Raw genomic sequence first — 16,330 nt, forward strand, 5'->3', positions numbered from 1 at the left:
TTATTGTCCCCAATAATTTAATGTTATTCCAAGATTACCCCTCATTTATTGACACGTTTTGATGATTATAGGACTATCCTACCGGTAGGATACAATATGTAGCATAGTGATAGGATACTTAATGTATCCTACCGGTAGTATACGGTATGTATCCTAGTGATAGGATATTTATGTATCCTACCGGTAGGATACTACATAGTGATAGGATACTTAATGTATCCTACCGGTAGGATACGGTATGTATCATAGTGATAGGATACTTATGTATCCTACCGGTAGGATACAATATGCTGCATAGTGATAGAATACTTAATGTTTCCTACCGGTAGGAGACGGTATGTATCCTAGTGATAGGATATTTATGTATCCTACCGGTAGGATACTACATAGTGATAGGATACTTAATGTATCCTACCGGTAGGATACGGTATGTATCATAGTGATAGGATACTTATGTATCCTACCGGTAGGATACAAATATGCTGCATAGTGATAGAATACTTAATGTTTCCTACCGGTAGGAGACGGTATGTCGGTATGTATCCTATCACTATGCTACATATTGTATCCTATACTTAATGTATCCTACCGGTAGGATACATAAGTATCCTATCAATAGGTACTTATGTATCCTACCGGTATGATACAATATGTAGCATAATGATAGGATACTTAATGTATCCTACCGGTAGGATACGGTATGTATCCTATCGGTAGGATATTGTTATTAGACGATACTTAGTTGTTCCACGATTGAATTTCTAAGATAAATTAAATAATAAATAAATTAAATTCAAATAAATTGATAATTTATCAAGTAATTTATAATTTATTATTATCTTTAATTAATTTAAAAATCATTATATTATTTTTAATAATTAAATTGTTTACATAGTGGATATTTCCAGTTATATATATATATATGTATGTATATGTATATGTATATATTGAACAATTGATAATTCACTCTCTCTTAATCTCTCTCTCTTAATCACTGTCTGTTAGTCTCCAATCTTGTCAGTCTCCATGATTATTATCTTTACTTTATATTTCTAAATAAGTAACACACATAAATGATCTCTCTCTTAATCACTGTCTGTCAGTCTTCAATCTTGTCAGTCTCCATAATTACTACCTTTATTTTATATTTCTAAATAAGTAACACACATAAATTAGACAATCAACCATCAATACCGAGAATTATCTAATCAATGGGTCTAAATAGAAAAAAAAGGGGTTTAAATAGCAGCACCCAAAGTGAAACCGGAGACGTTAACTTCGAAGTTCGAGAGGGAGGTGAGGTCGAGTCGGTGAACGAGGGCCATGGAGATGAGGACGGGCGGCTCAACAGTGACTGTCCTCCACAATGCCACCATCGTGACCATGGACGGAGATCGCCGAGTATTTCAGAACGGAGGGATTGTCATTGAGGAAGATAGAATCGTAGCCATCGGTCAATCGCCGGAGATTTTTCAGAGGTTCTCTCACTTGGCGAACCAAATAGTCGATCTTCACGGCCACATCATACTCCCTGGTTCCCCCCTCTCTCCTCTCTCCATTATTTTCAAATAATTTCAATGTTTGGTTGCCTCGAGAAAGTTGAAACTCAATTGACCAGTGCGATCGGTTCGATATTTGATTAGGATTCATCAACACGCATGTTCACACCTCGCAACAGCTCGGCAGAGGGATAGCGGATGATGTCGATTTGATGACATGGCTTCACGATCGCATCTGGCCATACGAATCCAACATGACTGAGGAGGAGTCTTATATATCCACTTTACTCTGTGGAGTTGAGCTCATCCACTCCGGTGTTAGTTCCTACCACTGTCGATATTCAATTTTTCATCTAATCCTCTACAAAAAAAAATACTATGGTGATGTTTACTCATTGGGGCTTTTATTCAAGCAGGTGACGTGCTTTGCTGAAGCAGGAGGGCAGCATGTGACAGGAATGGCTCGTGCTATCGAAAAACTGGGTATACGGGCGTGCTTGGCCGAGTCAATCATGGACTCTGGTCAGGGTTTGCCAGCTTCCTGGGGATCGAGGACCACAGATGATTGCATTCAGGTTCCCTGTAGTCTGGTTTTATAGAATTATTATCAGTCATTCTGATTTTTATGTATGTATTCACTGGAAATGTTGCATTCTATGCTCCGTTTGTTTGAAGAAAAATAAAACTTTAGTAAAAATCTTAATTTTCCGGTGTTTGTTTGAAAGGACTCTTTCCCATATTTTCATAAAATATATAATGAAAAACTAAATATTTTCCTCAGGAAAATTATGGATTTTCTAAAAATTCAATTTTCCTTGAAACAAGTGGAGCCTTAGTCTCTAGTTTATGAAGTAATCTTAGGAGTTGGTGAGCACCCATTTTACTAGCTGAAATTTCTGGAAGGGTTGTGTGGTTTTTAACCCCAACCATACACATTTCTGCTGTGATTTGATTATGAAACGTGCATGAAAAATATGCTTCTTTAAAATTTGTTCCGATTCAATTTATATTGGTTTCAATGTGAATTAGCCTGTGGAAGTATTTGATTGTTCATTTCTGAATTTTATTCATATAACTGAAGCTAGTGTCTTAATATTAAGGATACAGTCTCAGAAGGAACTATACAAGAAGCACCATAACACTGCAGATGGGCGGATAAGAATATGGCTTGGAGTCAGGCAAATTATGAATTCGTCGGATCGTCTGCTCCTTGAAACAAGAGATATGGCTAGAGAACTGAAAACAGGAATCCATATGGTACTGAACTCATCAACTCGCTCTCTCTTAGTTGCTCTTAGAATTTTGAGGTTGGAAGGGTGGTTGATTTGGAAAGAACCTAAGGTGATCTTTCTTTTGTTTAGCATGTTTCTGAGATACCCTACGAGAATCAGGTTGTTGTACATACTCGAAAAGCCGAACATGGGACAGTAACGTACTTGGAGAAGATAGATTTTCTACAAAGCAACTTACTGGCTGCTCATACGGTCTGGGTTGACAAAAATGAGGTGAATTCTGTATATCAATTCCCTGTTTCACTTAGTCAGTAAGTTGGATTAAAGTCAGTATGCATTACATATTCATCAGGAAGTCATACATTTATGCTTATTCTTGCCCCATTTGTTTAAGACGTATATCAAATATTATTAAATTATAGCAAGATGACAAGGTTCTATTTAGTGTATAATATATTCATGGCACCCAACGTACTGTTGGATACTTGGATTATAGATGGATAACCCTGCCCCGATTATCTCATATATGCATCTTACATGCATTTAGATCAATTGAACATTTGAACCGTAATTTTCATTTTTTTTTGTTTCTCTTTAGTCTTTACATACTGCTGCAAATCATTAACACTTCAGTTCTCTTTGCCAATTGACATGGCATCTCTTACATTTCAGATTATGAAGTTTTCTATGGCATGTTTAACAGGTAGTAGTATTTATCCAAGTGGGCATGGATGAGCTTAACCGGAACAAAATATTAACACACCGATTCAAATTGGACATAGATATTTTTTCGTTTATATTTTTTTTCATGTCACTCAACATAATATCTGATCTTTATATTCATTTAGAATTCCTTGGGTCGATCATATCACTGTGTTGATGTACTCTAGGCCGGTCATCATCGGTTTCCAGTGGATATCCAGCCTCTATTGTCTAACCTTTTCTTGTTCTTCATTGCTGTTCTCAGGTTTCTTTTCTTTCAAAGGCTCGAGTTAAAGTGTCCCACTGCCCTGCTTCTGCCATGAGAATGCTTGGGTTTGCACCAATCAGGGAGATGCTTGATGCTGGCATCTGTGTTTCTTTGGGAACGGATGGTGCACCATCAAATAATAGAATGAGCATAGGTTAGTCTTGTTTCTATATCCTGAGTTATATTATCACATTTTCTCTAATTTAGATAATCCTTTATTACTGAGTGTTTGCATGTGAATTGGTAGTATCTATAGTTCTTGCATCTTATTCATCCTGAACAGATACCCATTAGGTAACAATTGTTTTGCCCGTTAACATATCAAGGACATTGAGGAACAAATGTCGCACAATTTATGTCCCTGCTCTGTCAGTATATTGTGTGTATGTATGCTTGCATGCAATTGTATATCCATGTGAAATAGCGATATCTACATTGAGTAGTAATTCCAAACTGACTTTTCTCTTATGAGTTCCAAATTGCAATTTCTAGGCAAAAAGCTTCTATATTTTGATTAATATTTCAGTATTAAATTAGTGCTTATGGTAATGACGATGGCTTGTAATTTTTCTTCTAAAACTTGCTTCTTTGCAGTTGATGAGATGTATCTAGCTTCTCTTATTAACAAGGGACGGGAAGTTTATGTGAAAGGAACAACTGACCCTACAGCTCTCCCTGCTGAAACAGTTCTACAAATGGCAACAGCCAATGGTGCCAAATCTGTGCTCTGGGATGATGAAATTGGATCTATTGAGATTGGCAAAAAGGTTTGGCTGTTTGGTTATCTTCTCTCTCACTCATATACTTTTGTTCAATGTGGAAATATTGGATAAATTGCAAACTTGCTTGAATCAGAGAGCAAGAGGAGGAGGGACCATGTACCTCCACCTATAGACTATAATCCTAGAGCCATTTTTTCTGTTAAATTTGGAACATCCAATTTCATCCTATTGATTGGCTTAACATTCATGATTGGTAGGCTGACTTGGTTGTGGTCAATCCTCATTCATGGTCTATGATTCCTGTCCATGACTGGTATGTTATTATGCATTGTCTAAAGTTTTTTGCTGCTTCTAGTACTTGTCTACTGGTTCTTTATACTTTGGAGTCATATCATCTCTCCAGACTCCGGTTCATACCTGATTCTTTATACTTCTAGATTCATATATGCCAACCAGGCAACCAATAAATTCATTTTGGTTGATCGTTTGATATATTTCTCTACAACCATGCAGCATTTCCAGCCTTGTATATTGCTTGCGAACTGAGAATGTTGTCTCTGTGATGTGCAATGGCCACTGGATAATGAAAGATAAGAAGATTTTGACAGTTGATGAGGTATTTTGTTGTGGATATTTAATTTTATATGTTTTCAGTTAATTGGTAAAACACGTAATTGATTTTCATGCATCCCCCATTGTAAAATTTACATACTCAGATAGCAATATCATTGCTTTCATGATTGTTGAATTTTGGTTCATTTTTTCTTGTTTTCTATTGCAATCCTGGGTACTCTTCCAATGCTGTTCTGAAATGTCATATAATTAATCATTGATCAGTATGGGCTTTTAAAATATTCACCCTTACATATTTTTCTTTCTGATAATTATGTCTAATAGTGTTCTCATACTCTCTGTCAATATTATGTGGTTGGACAGGAAGAAGTTATTTCCATCGCAAAGCAGGCTTCAAGGGAACTTCTGGAAAGGGCCGGTGTCCAAATACCAAACAGAATGAATGTTCTCTGATGTTTTTGTGAATGTGTTTTACGTTCTTCTTCTTGAAGAGTAGATATTTATCTTGGTATTTCATGTATAATTTCAGATAGTCCTTAAATTGGCATGAGTTTGCATGTTTGGTTGATAGCTGAGTACGTCTCTTTCCGTGTTAGAGAGTGTTCGGTGCTGGTCAAACCGCAACTTTGAGACAAGATTCTATTTGGGACTGTGAGGTGGGCTACTGGGCTAGTGGCCCAACCATTTAACAATAGTATACCGCGCGCAAATAGAAGCATCGAGGTTTGTCTAGAATTCGCTTCCCGTTGCTGAGAGCATCCACAATGGTACTTGAGCACATATTTCAAATTTCATTAAATTATATTCTCTCTTCTACTATCTCTTAGGTGGCATAATTTAATTGGGTTATTGAGTCCCATAACCTACACTATTCATCAACATTTTATACTCATTTTCTCTCTCTTCTTTTTCATCATCTCCCTCTTATTTTCCATCATCTCTCTTACTTTTCATCATATCTCTCTTCCTTTTTCATCATCTCTTTCTTCACTATTCATCAATTATCATACACTTCAAAGATGGACTAATTTTTCAAGTGTCATTATTTATCACAAGTGTGCATCTAACACTTAACTTATCAAGAAAATATCATCTCAAGTTTCCATTGTGAACATTTAGCGCTTAATTTATCAAGAAAGTATCATCTCAAGCACTTCAAAATCATTCCATTGTGATGCTCTGAGTCTCTGAAATTTCTGGAACTTTCAAGTTTTCCATCCTTCAAAATCGTTTCTGCTATAAATGTCTCTGAAAGCGCTGGGACAATTCGAACAGAGAGTCAATCAGACTCCTCAGCTCTTCGTCAGAGCTTAATAGAAGGAGGCGAAGAGGAAAACATCAAAACCACTTCTGTGAAGCATGAAGATCAAGAGGAAGTGAAATTCAGTGGGAACGTAGAGAGAGAGATGGTGGAGAACAATAGGAGTCAGGAGCTTCTGGAGAGGATGCTGGAGGACAATGGGAAGATGATGGGTTTGATGGCTGAGCTATTCGAGAGGAGCGAAATGCAGACGCGGTTGCTTTGTTCGTTGTCGCGAAGGGTCGAACAGTTGGAGAGGGCTTTCGGGTCCGGGCAGAAGAGAAAGAAGAAGAGGAACGCTACAAGATCTGTGGGGTTCTTCTCATGATAAAAGAAAAGAGAGTGAAGTAGTTGATCTTGGATGGGCTCAATCTAGTTTTCGTGGGCAATTACTAGGCCCAAGACCCTTTGATCCCCAACATAAAATTAGTGAGAAGGTCAAATCGTGAAAACCCTGTGAGTTTGTTTATAATTAATATACCATTTAATTTCAATTTATAAGAGGACAAATCGTGAAAACTCTTTTAGTTTTGTCCTTTTTACTACCGACAAATGCTAATTACGCAAAAATGGTATATTATATTATCCGTTTTTGAACATATAAAAAGTAAATGTACAGTAATTAAAGAAAAACAAAGAAATCAAACCTGCAAGATACTACATGATTAGCAGATTACACTGTTGTTCTCACCACCCACCCACTCTCTCCGTCACTCACCGGCTCGTCTGCGAGACAAAACGGAAACGCATAACCATCTCTCTTTTTGGCTCTATCAGACTACTATATTCTGCGAACCCTACCCAATTGAATCTGTGCAAGCAAAGCAGCTCCTGGTGCCCTGATTTGATCACTGCACTCACTGCGTCTTTTGGATTTGTTTTTCGATCTTTACTACGCTACTCGTATTTTCGCTTGGTAACTTCTTTACCGTCTTATGGCTGAACGCAAGCTCGACCTGCCCGCTCATCTTCTTCCGTGCGAAGGTAGTTTTAAACTCCTTATTTTGCTTTGATTCAACTATGATTGTCTTGTTTTAATTTCGCTGCTTAATTTTGGATTTGATCGATACGGAGCTAATGTGGGCTCGTGGTTCATCGATCTAAAACTCCTCAAGGAGCAGCAACATGTGCGGTGGATTTTCCTTTTTTTTGTGAATATGGAGTTCGTCAATTGGGGTTTTCCATTTTTTTGGACTGCAGATAACTTCTTCATTGAATTCGGTAATAAGGTTGTAGTGGTAGGTTTCAGATATTAATGCCGCCAGTTGAAGCAAATATGGTTCCTATTGGTTTATTATTCTTTGTTTTTGTTTCGAGGAACTCACAGAGATAGAGCAAACATATTTTAGTTTTGATCACTGTGTAGATTCTCGTTCATATTGCGAAAACTAGCTTCAGTCGTGATGAAATTTCGAATGTGTTACTGTCCTTGAATAGGATTGAATGTGAATTCTATCATTCACAGGGTCTTATGTCTTGTTTTGTTTCTTCCTTTTGAATGCACAACAGAAATTTTGCTAGTTTCTGTGAGAGAGCGCAATCCAAAAAAAAAATAAAAAAATGAGTGCGGAATACAGTTTGTTATCTATATGAGCTCTATTAGCCCCCCCTTTTTTTTTCAAAAAAAGAAAAGAAAATGGACCTTATTTTTATTTCGTGATGGCCCCTTGTTTTGGGACTGTATAGTTTGTTGGTCTGTTTTGATGACTTTAGCATCATTTTTATTTTCCACAATCCACATGAGTCTTATATATGTATTGGCTAGCCTTGTATCTACATTTCATTTATGTTTCTCTTATGCCAGTGGAAGCTCCCGGAAGAAATGATGAGGCAAAGGGTCATGGGGGATTGCTCGATGAGTCAAAAGGTATTTGGGCTTGCACTTATTTGAGTGTTGAGCTCAGCATGGTGTTTTTTTAATCTCATGAACTTTCTTATTTTACCTATTGAGGTTTTTATCTTTCTTTTCTCTCTCTCTCTTTCTTTGATAAAGTTTTCTTTGTGTATCTTGCATTAGTGATCTTCTTATTGACAAATTATGCAGATCAAGTGGCATCAGAAACCAGTGTGCCATTGTCCCCGCAGTGGCTTTATACAAAACCAACCGAGAGTAAGATGGTACGTACTTGCTCATCATGTGAAACTCGTAATGGGTTTCCCATTTTACTTTTGACGGGAGAGGAAGCTAATAACGTGTTTCCCATTTTCTGTTTGATGGGAAGAGTTATAGAATTAAGCAATTGTATTTGCATAATTTATACATTGACTGCACTATTTACGGTCAAGTAGTTGCAATTCTCTCTGACCGGCAAGTTCAATTGTGCTTATTAATTTCTTGGTCAGTAGCTGATTTTTGCTGGGCTGAAATACTTTGCCTTTTTCACTCAATTTTTTTCCTCCACAGTTGCAAATATTTTCTCGGTGAAGTACATCTGAGAAAGATGGCATTGTGCCATCTTTACCTTTGTCTTTAGTAAGTAATGCTTCAATGTTTCCGCCATACGTGTTTAGGTTCTGGAATATTCATCTGTATCTGTATCTGTATCTGTACCCTTTTACTTTTATTGAAAAGGGAGTCAGTCAAATATTGCCGTCTTAGCTGCTTGTCTTCTGAGCCACTTACAATGGGGCTGGGAATTATTTTAGAATGTTAGTTACCATCAAATGACCTTTTGAAAAGAAAATGATTTTTTAGCATATGAATCCAGAAAGTCAAATGTGAAGTTTGAAAAATTATTGTTAACATCTAATATCACGAACGTTTAAATTATTCCCTGCTTAAAAGATGGGACAATTTAAGTTATGCTGTGTCACCTGGTATCCGACCCTTATATAGACTTGCATATTGCTTAGCCGTAAACTGTTCAGCCTTTTTTAATTTATGTTCTTTTGGTTGCAAATCTAATTTCTCCCAAATGAAATGATGTGTGCTAAGGATGCCTGCAAAACTCTTTGCTCTTAAAATATTTTTGCTACACATGCCTGCTGAGACTCATGCATTTAAGTGCTTGTCGTGTGATTGAGAGAGAAACTTCAGTTCTCCTGCAATGAAGGCCATTTGAATTCATTGGCCTTGAAGTCGGGTGCAATATGAATTTTGTTGGTTTTGGCACATTTCCTCTTTCTTAATATTTGTGAAGTTAGTTACGTGGCTAATATCTAGCACTCCATGAACCAATGATTTTTAATTTCATATTTTTGCTCAAAGTTTCTATTCATATGCCCCTGGTCTGCGTCATCAACATTCTATAACAGCGAATTTTATTAATATGTATTCTTGCCTGACTCACAGAAAATGCGTGCTCCACCTTATGTTTCACGTGGGAACTCTACTGATTCCAACCAAAAGGATGGTCGGCGTCTGGATGGATCTGAGGAGAAAAAAGATTGGAGGAGAACTGCTGCTGAAAGTGAAAACAGCCATCGCTGGCATGAAGATGAAAGAGAAACTGGCTTAATTGATGGTAGAAGAGATCGTAGGAAAGTGGATCATCGTGTTGATAATATTTCAACAAGGGAAACAACTGACAACAGAGTTTTGCCTGCTTCTGATCGTTGGCATGATGGTAGCAGCCGTGCCTCTTTGCATGAATTGCAGCGTGACAACAAATGGTCATCAAGATGGGGTCCTGAAGACAAAGAGGACTCCAGAGTTGAGAAGAGGGCAGATGTAGATAAGGAGAAAGAAGATACTCAGCCTTTTGCGGCCAGCAACCGTTCAGCTTCTGAGCGTGAATCAGATTCTCGTGATAAATGGAGGCCACGCCACAGAATGGAGGCACATTCTGGGGTTTCTACTTCCTTCCGCTCTGAAGCTGGGCCTGGGCTTGAGAGAGTACGCATGGAGGGTTCAAATATCAGATTCTCTCTGGGACGAGGAAGGTCAAATACGGTTGGGAGGTCTTCAACTGTGGGCACAATTGGAACTGTTCATTCGTACAAAACTGGAAGTGTCCTTGGGAAACCCAGCTCTGGAGCTGTTACTTTCTGCTACCCACGTGGAAAGCTGCTTGACATTTACCGTAAACAAAAGATTGATCCTTCTTTCATTAACATGCCTCATGAGATGGAGGAATTGCCCAGTATAACTCATGTTGACAGTATTGAACCATTAGCGTTTGTCGTTCCAAACGCTGAAGAGGAGGTAACAATTGGAATTCTTGAAATTGATCCTCATATTCTCTTAGCCTTTGTTAAGGATGAATCCTTGGCCTAGTAGTAAAGTTGCTCCACAACCTAAAGGCCATGGGTACAATTCCTGAAAACAGTCTCTTTGCTCTGGAGGGATGAGGCTGCATACTTTTTTCGTTTCCCCTGCCCTGCCCAACATTGCAGGAGCCTTCTTCATGGAATTTGCTTTACCTTTTATTTTTCTGTTCTTGTTTTACATATTGCCCTTTGCTGAATTTATAAAAGGGCACTTCATTTGACCTTGTTTTGGTGGATGGCACCATGTGATCCTGACAGGTCATTATTAATGACATATGGAAGGGAAAGGTCACCAATAGTGAGGTAGTATATGACTCATTTAAGAAGGGCCGATCATTTGAATATGTTAAAGGTATCAAAGGCTCAACCTTGTATTTTCTTACTTTGTGCTACTTTATTGTCCGTCTCAGGCTAATAAGTTCCTTGTCTGGGTGCAGGAGAGTTGAGAAGTACTGAAGAAAAAGAAGTTACTGCCACTTCAGTTATTGCTGAAGAGACCATAGATATTTTGCAAGAAGCTGCTAATGATGATACATTTCTAGCTGGTGAAAAAAGGGTTCATCTTGATCAAGAGAAAGATAGAGTTAATGCCGCGTTTCTTGTACCGGACTCAAATGGGCTGATTCCAACAGTTTCAGAAAATAATGCCATAGAAATTAAAAGAGGTTATCATACTAATCTTCAGTCCACCACTGGTGAGAAGCGGCAAACAGTAGACTCTGCTTTTACCCAACATTCTAAGTTCGATGACAGAGAATCTGCCTCTTCTTGTGACATGAGATTGAAGCTTCCTGATGATTATCGTTCGCTATTTATTTTGCCGTCTCTGGAGCAGAACGCAAGTGGCAGCATGCAAGAATCGGGAGGCAATGGCGGGATGAAAAATTTGACCAGGGGATTTTTCCCGGAGGAGTTAAGTTTGTACTACATTGATCCTCAGGGAAACACTCAGGGGCCATTTTCTGTAGCTGACATCACTTTATGGTTTGAAGAAGGGTTCTTTGGGACAGACTTACCCGTCCGTTTTGCAGATGCTCCTGAAGGAACTCCTTTTCAAGAGTTGTGTGTGATCTTGCCTCATCTGACACTTAGGGACAGCAATGCTAATAATGTCGCAGATCAAAATTGTAAGATGGAAATATTTGATGCCTTAGGGGGGCAGCTGGAGGCTAGTTTGTCTGCAGCATCTGTCGCAGAGAACACCGATTCATCCTCAATGAATGATCCATATAGACCATTTGATGAGACCAACAGCCACTCGTCCCAGCATGGTCTGTCCAAATTTTCTGAGCCCGAACCCTTGTCAAAGTTGCCACAATCAGAGGGTAAAAGCTTTCACGATTTTGTCATTCAAGATGAATGTTTTTATGTTTATCATCATCATTGTTAATATTAGTTTATTTTTTGGTTTGTTAGTAGTTGATTCTCTTAATATAGTCTATCTTAACAATTCTCTGTGTTTTCCAGATATTGTTTTTCCTGGAAGAACTGAAAATATGGGCTACCCTACTTTGAAATCACATGGAAGTAATCCTTTAGCAAATTCTGGTCATTCTTCTCTGTCAAATGAATTGGTAGATCCTGGTGGGTCAACTCAGCATGAAAACAAGTTACACCCTTTTGGTCTATTGTGCTCCGAGCTTGAAGGCACTCATACTAGGCTCATACAAGCATCTGACATTCCTTCGAGTCTGGCGAGGGCTACCTCGCTTGAAGTGATGAATGATTCCTCTTGTGTTGCTGAGACATGGTCGGATATTTACGGACAAAAGGCGATATCTGTCCCCCATTCATATCAAGATCCCATGGCTGCTCAGCGGCTATCGCGCATGGAACATGAATCCAATGGTTTTGATCTTGCCGATCATGTTATGTCGCAAAACTTTCAGCAACAGCAGATCCAACAGCGAAATATGTTGTCTCCTCATACACGCTTGAACGAATCAATTCTTGAGCGGAGGGGTCAGAATTTTATGCACCATCAGCAGCTGGCCAACCATCCTACACCGGATTTGGAACACCTTTTGATACTTCAGATGCAACAGCAGCGGCAGCTTGAGCTGCAACAACTTCAACTGCAACAAAAGGAGCAGTTACAGCAACGGCAAAGGCGTCCGCAGGAGCATCAACGATCTCAAGTTCGGCAATTGCTACTTGAACAGCTGCTGCATGATCAAACACCTGATTCTGCTCTTGGTCAGTCACTTGTTGATCCTATAAGTGCCAACAATGCTCTAGATCAAATTGTATGGGAACAGCAGCTTTTGCATGAGCTACAACAACGGTCTAATCATTCTTCAAGGCACATCGTTCCATCCATAGAGCAGCTTGCTCAAGCGAAATTTGGTCTGGCACAACAACAAGAGCATCAAAGGGATATGCTTGAGCTAATGTCGCGTACACAGCGTGGACAGATGCAATCATTGGATCGTCAGATTCTTCTTCAGGAGCAACAGACAAGGAAGTTGCCAATGGGATTGAGACAGCGTAGCAATATGGAAGAAGACAGGCATATTGATACGGTCTGGCCAACTGATGAAACCAATCTATTTCTCAGAACTTCTAGTGGTACTCACCACGCTCACTCTACGGGAATGAGCCCATTAGATTTTTATCAGCAACAGGAGAGGGTGCCTCACGAAGAGCAGCTCCAACACCTTGAGCGTTACCCGTCATTACAAGACCGACTTCGGCAAGGGCTTTTTGGGACTGCCTCACTGCCATTTGAGAATTCCATTTCTTTCCTTTCCAGTGATCCAGGGCTGAATCTGGACGTTCTAAATGCCATGCCTCATGGCGGTGCTTTAGATATGCAGGAGTCAAGAGCACACATGCAATCTGCAGTTCAAATGGGAACAAGATCTTCTGGCATTCACTCTCATAATGCACAATACCCTTTAGTTCCTAACCAATTCCATACTCCACATTCGGATTCCTTTGAAGGTTGCTGGTCTGACACTAAGAGCAACAGACGACTAACAAATGACTGGGTAGAATCTAAAATGCAACAACTGCATATCAATTCGGAATGGCAGAAAAAGGAGTTGGAAGGAAAGATGACAGCGGAAGACTCAAATAGGTGGATGTCAGGTGGGTTTGATGAAGACAAGTCAAGGCGATTGTTAATGGAATTACATCAGAAATCAAGCCATCAACCTGCTGAGTTGTTAGACATGAATGATGGAGTATCATCTGAAAGAAAAGCGCCTTTGTGGCCCTCTTATGTTTCTGATTCATGTGAACCTGCTCAGGTTTGTGCAGCTGAGGAACCGTGGAGCCGTTCAGAACGCAACGGAAAGCTGCTCTTTAGATCTGAGTCCGTTACTTCTGTTGGGGAGTCATTCTTGTCTAGCATTGGTGAGACTGCTCGGTCAGTTGGCAAAGATTCTAACAGTATTGGTAAGCCTTCTCTGAACAAAGAGTACTTGGAGGTGGAGGGGGGGAAGCAGTTGGCCAAAATCGAAAGAACAAGAAGGGATTCTGTTTTCTCTATTCAAGATGCATTGACTGAGAAAGGAAGGTCGGCTGTCATAGATCATGGGAGGGCTCCAATTAATACCCTTTACAGTGACAAGATTGGACGGATTAATTCATTTACAGAAGAGATTGTCAAGGACCGGTAAGCTCTGTGACTACTAGTGTTTGGGGTTTAGTTTGTAGGGGTACATCCATGTGGCCCTAGTACCTTGGAGAGGCTCCACGTTCTCAAAAAATAAATGAGGGTTTCATTTTTTCACTTGATTTAAGGCAAACAACGTTAAATGTGCTAAAGGGAAATTAATGTTCAAAATAACTTGCCCCATCCCGCTTTGATGGATTTTTTTTGGTGAAGGAAAAAGAAAAATGAATAATGCATATGTAGAAAATGAGTCTTGTTATATAAAAAACGCAAGTGGTGTTTCTGAATATGATTGTGTTACGCGAGTAAAGTTATATAATATGTGAACTACCACTGATGAGTATGTTCACAATTTTTTATTGATGCTATTAGTTTATTTGCTCTCCTCTGTTTTTGTTTTCGTCTTTTTTTTCCGTTTCGGGGTGGGGTGGGTTGGTTGGAATGGAATCTAGAGGGTTATGATCCTGCAATTGCTGCCTTTGCATTTTGAATTGGTTTGGGACTGTAAATGAAGATTGCTAGGACTTGGCATCTTTAGAAATCTCTTGTTTTAGTCTTTAGAGATGATGGTATATATAAAGACATGGATTTGGCAGAAACTACTTAAATTTAGATCCTATTTTGTGAAGGACTGATGATGATCATGCTGCTTAGCAATTGGATTGTTTTATACTGGAACTTAGTGGGTTTGATGGGACATGCTGTGATGATTATCAGTTTTGAGTTATCTACAGCTAATTTCTGACTAGCTTGACATTGAAGCAACTTTCTTGAAATTTTTAGCTAATAAGTTGCTTTGTCCGTTTGTTTTGTTTCCCACTTTTGGGTGGTTCTCTTTGTCCTCCTGTTTTTGGGTTGCACTATATTTGTCACCCCTAAAAAGTAGTTATGTTGTTTCAGCTATTTAATCAATTCCATTTTGTCTTTATTTAAGTCGTAGCTTTTCTTCTTAAGCTTTTTAAGTCGTAGTTCTATGTTATTAATTCAATGACCTCATTTCCTACACAACTGCATTCTTGAACCCAGTTGACAAACCTTTGCTTTGGAGTTTAATGTAGACTTATTCATTCTTCTTTTGATCTTGTATTCTTTGTTAGAGTGCATGTTGCTTCCAAAGGGCAAGAAAATATTTTGCTGAGACGCCCTTCTGCCTCACGTCTTTCTTCAGCCCAGGAGGGATCGCCTGAGCTGCACTCTGATCCTTTTAGTAGGGGGGAAGGTCCTTTGAGTGGTGGTGACGGTACGTTTATCCCTACCCTAATATCTTATGCCTTGGCATTTATGCTTCTTTTTTTTATTTTAATTTAAGCAAGAAGTGGTGCCTTGAGTTGTTTTATCTCGCAAACAATCCTGCGGGATATATTACATGTTGCTCTTTGATGCACTAATGTTATCTTTCTGATTACAACCATGTTACGATTTGTATACTTGTGATTGCACTTGCCTGTTTAGGTGTGGGTGTGGCTTGTGTTGGCCGTTCTGTTTTTGTGCAAAGTGATAAAAAAAAAATTGTTCGGAATTTTCAGGGGGGAGACGAGAGCTTGTCTTGAACCCTTCAAGCCAAGCTTTAGACATTTCCTCATATGGCATGGACATGCATCTCCGGCGTACGTCCTCTTTGGGTGATTCAGATGTGTCAGAGCCATCATTTATAGACATGCTAAAGAGTAACTCTAAGAAGACCACCACAACTGAAGCCTATTCCACCACAGTGGCTTCCGAGCAATTAGATGGGGCACAAGGGAGCCGTAGTGGCAGAAAGAAAGGAAAGAAAGGGAGGCAAATTGATCCTGCTCTCCTCGGTTTTAAAGTCACAAGCAATCGCATCATGATGGGTGAAATCCAACACATAAATGATTAAGTTGTTTTGGTTATGTAATGCTCTATGCAATGTTGATTTTGTACAAGTTCGTTTTAGGTTCAAAGCTAAGTGTATAGCGGCAGCGGATGGAACATTTTCATTCTTTTCTCCACATCCTCTTGGTGATGAAGGTTGAGGTGGGCGTTAGGTCATATACCAGCTATAGAAAATCCCGGCTTTGTCCAGTACATGGGAGAGGCAAAATTTTTGTACAGAGACTAACAGCATTTACAGTGAAAATAATCACTTCATACACTTTTTCAGGTATGCATATAGCATTTTCGTTTGTTTACAATCACGACATCGGATGGCAAATGATAGGTTTTGAGACTGCCATGGCCTGTT

General features: G+C 39.1%; 3 protein-coding genes across 4 annotated transcripts; all 3 read left to right on the forward strand.

Annotated features, from left to right (window-relative positions):
- The first annotated feature begins 1,226 nt into the window (after positions 1-1,226).
- LOC120000242 (5-methylthioadenosine/S-adenosylhomocysteine deaminase-like) lies at positions 1,227-5,566 on the forward strand. Of its 2 annotated transcripts, XM_038848209.1 has the most exons (10): positions 1,324-1,534; positions 1,644-1,816; positions 1,916-2,074; positions 2,607-2,756; positions 2,861-3,004; positions 3,699-3,855; positions 4,296-4,468; positions 4,681-4,736; positions 4,937-5,039; positions 5,360-5,566. In XM_038848209.1, the coding sequence occupies exons 1-10, from the start codon at positions 1,324-1,326 to the stop codon at positions 5,447-5,449; spliced, it is 1,416 nt and encodes a 471-aa protein (XP_038704137.1). In that variant the 3' UTR covers positions 5,450-5,566. The 2 variants fall into 2 exon arrangements, 1 of the variants encoding a protein (XP_038704137.1); XR_005468592.1 differs by lacking the exon at positions 4,681-4,736 and having other exon boundaries at positions 1,227-1,534; positions 5,360-5,564.
- LOC120000607 lies at positions 5,543-6,624 on the forward strand. The gene is made up of 2 exons (XM_038848731.1): positions 5,543-5,571; positions 6,207-6,624. The coding sequence occupies exons 1-2, from the start codon at positions 5,543-5,545 to the stop codon at positions 6,622-6,624; spliced, it is 447 nt and encodes a 148-aa protein (XP_038704659.1).
- LOC120000241 lies at positions 6,253-16,272 on the forward strand. Its single transcript, XM_038848208.1, has 9 exons — positions 6,253-7,280; positions 8,101-8,163; positions 8,341-8,414; positions 9,589-10,440; positions 10,764-10,857; positions 10,943-11,830; positions 11,973-14,124; positions 15,222-15,364; positions 15,651-16,272. The coding sequence occupies exons 1-9, from the start codon at positions 7,232-7,234 to the stop codon at positions 15,983-15,985; spliced, it is 4,650 nt and encodes a 1,549-aa protein (XP_038704136.1). The 5' UTR covers positions 6,253-7,231; the 3' UTR covers positions 15,986-16,272.
- Positions 16,273-16,330: the final 58 nt, after the last annotated feature.

Source organism: Tripterygium wilfordii, chromosome 6 (genome assembly GCF_013401445.1).
Source record: "Tripterygium wilfordii isolate XIE 37 chromosome 6, ASM1340144v1, whole genome shotgun sequence".
NCBI lineage: Eukaryota > Viridiplantae > Streptophyta > Magnoliopsida > Celastrales > Celastraceae > Tripterygium > Tripterygium wilfordii.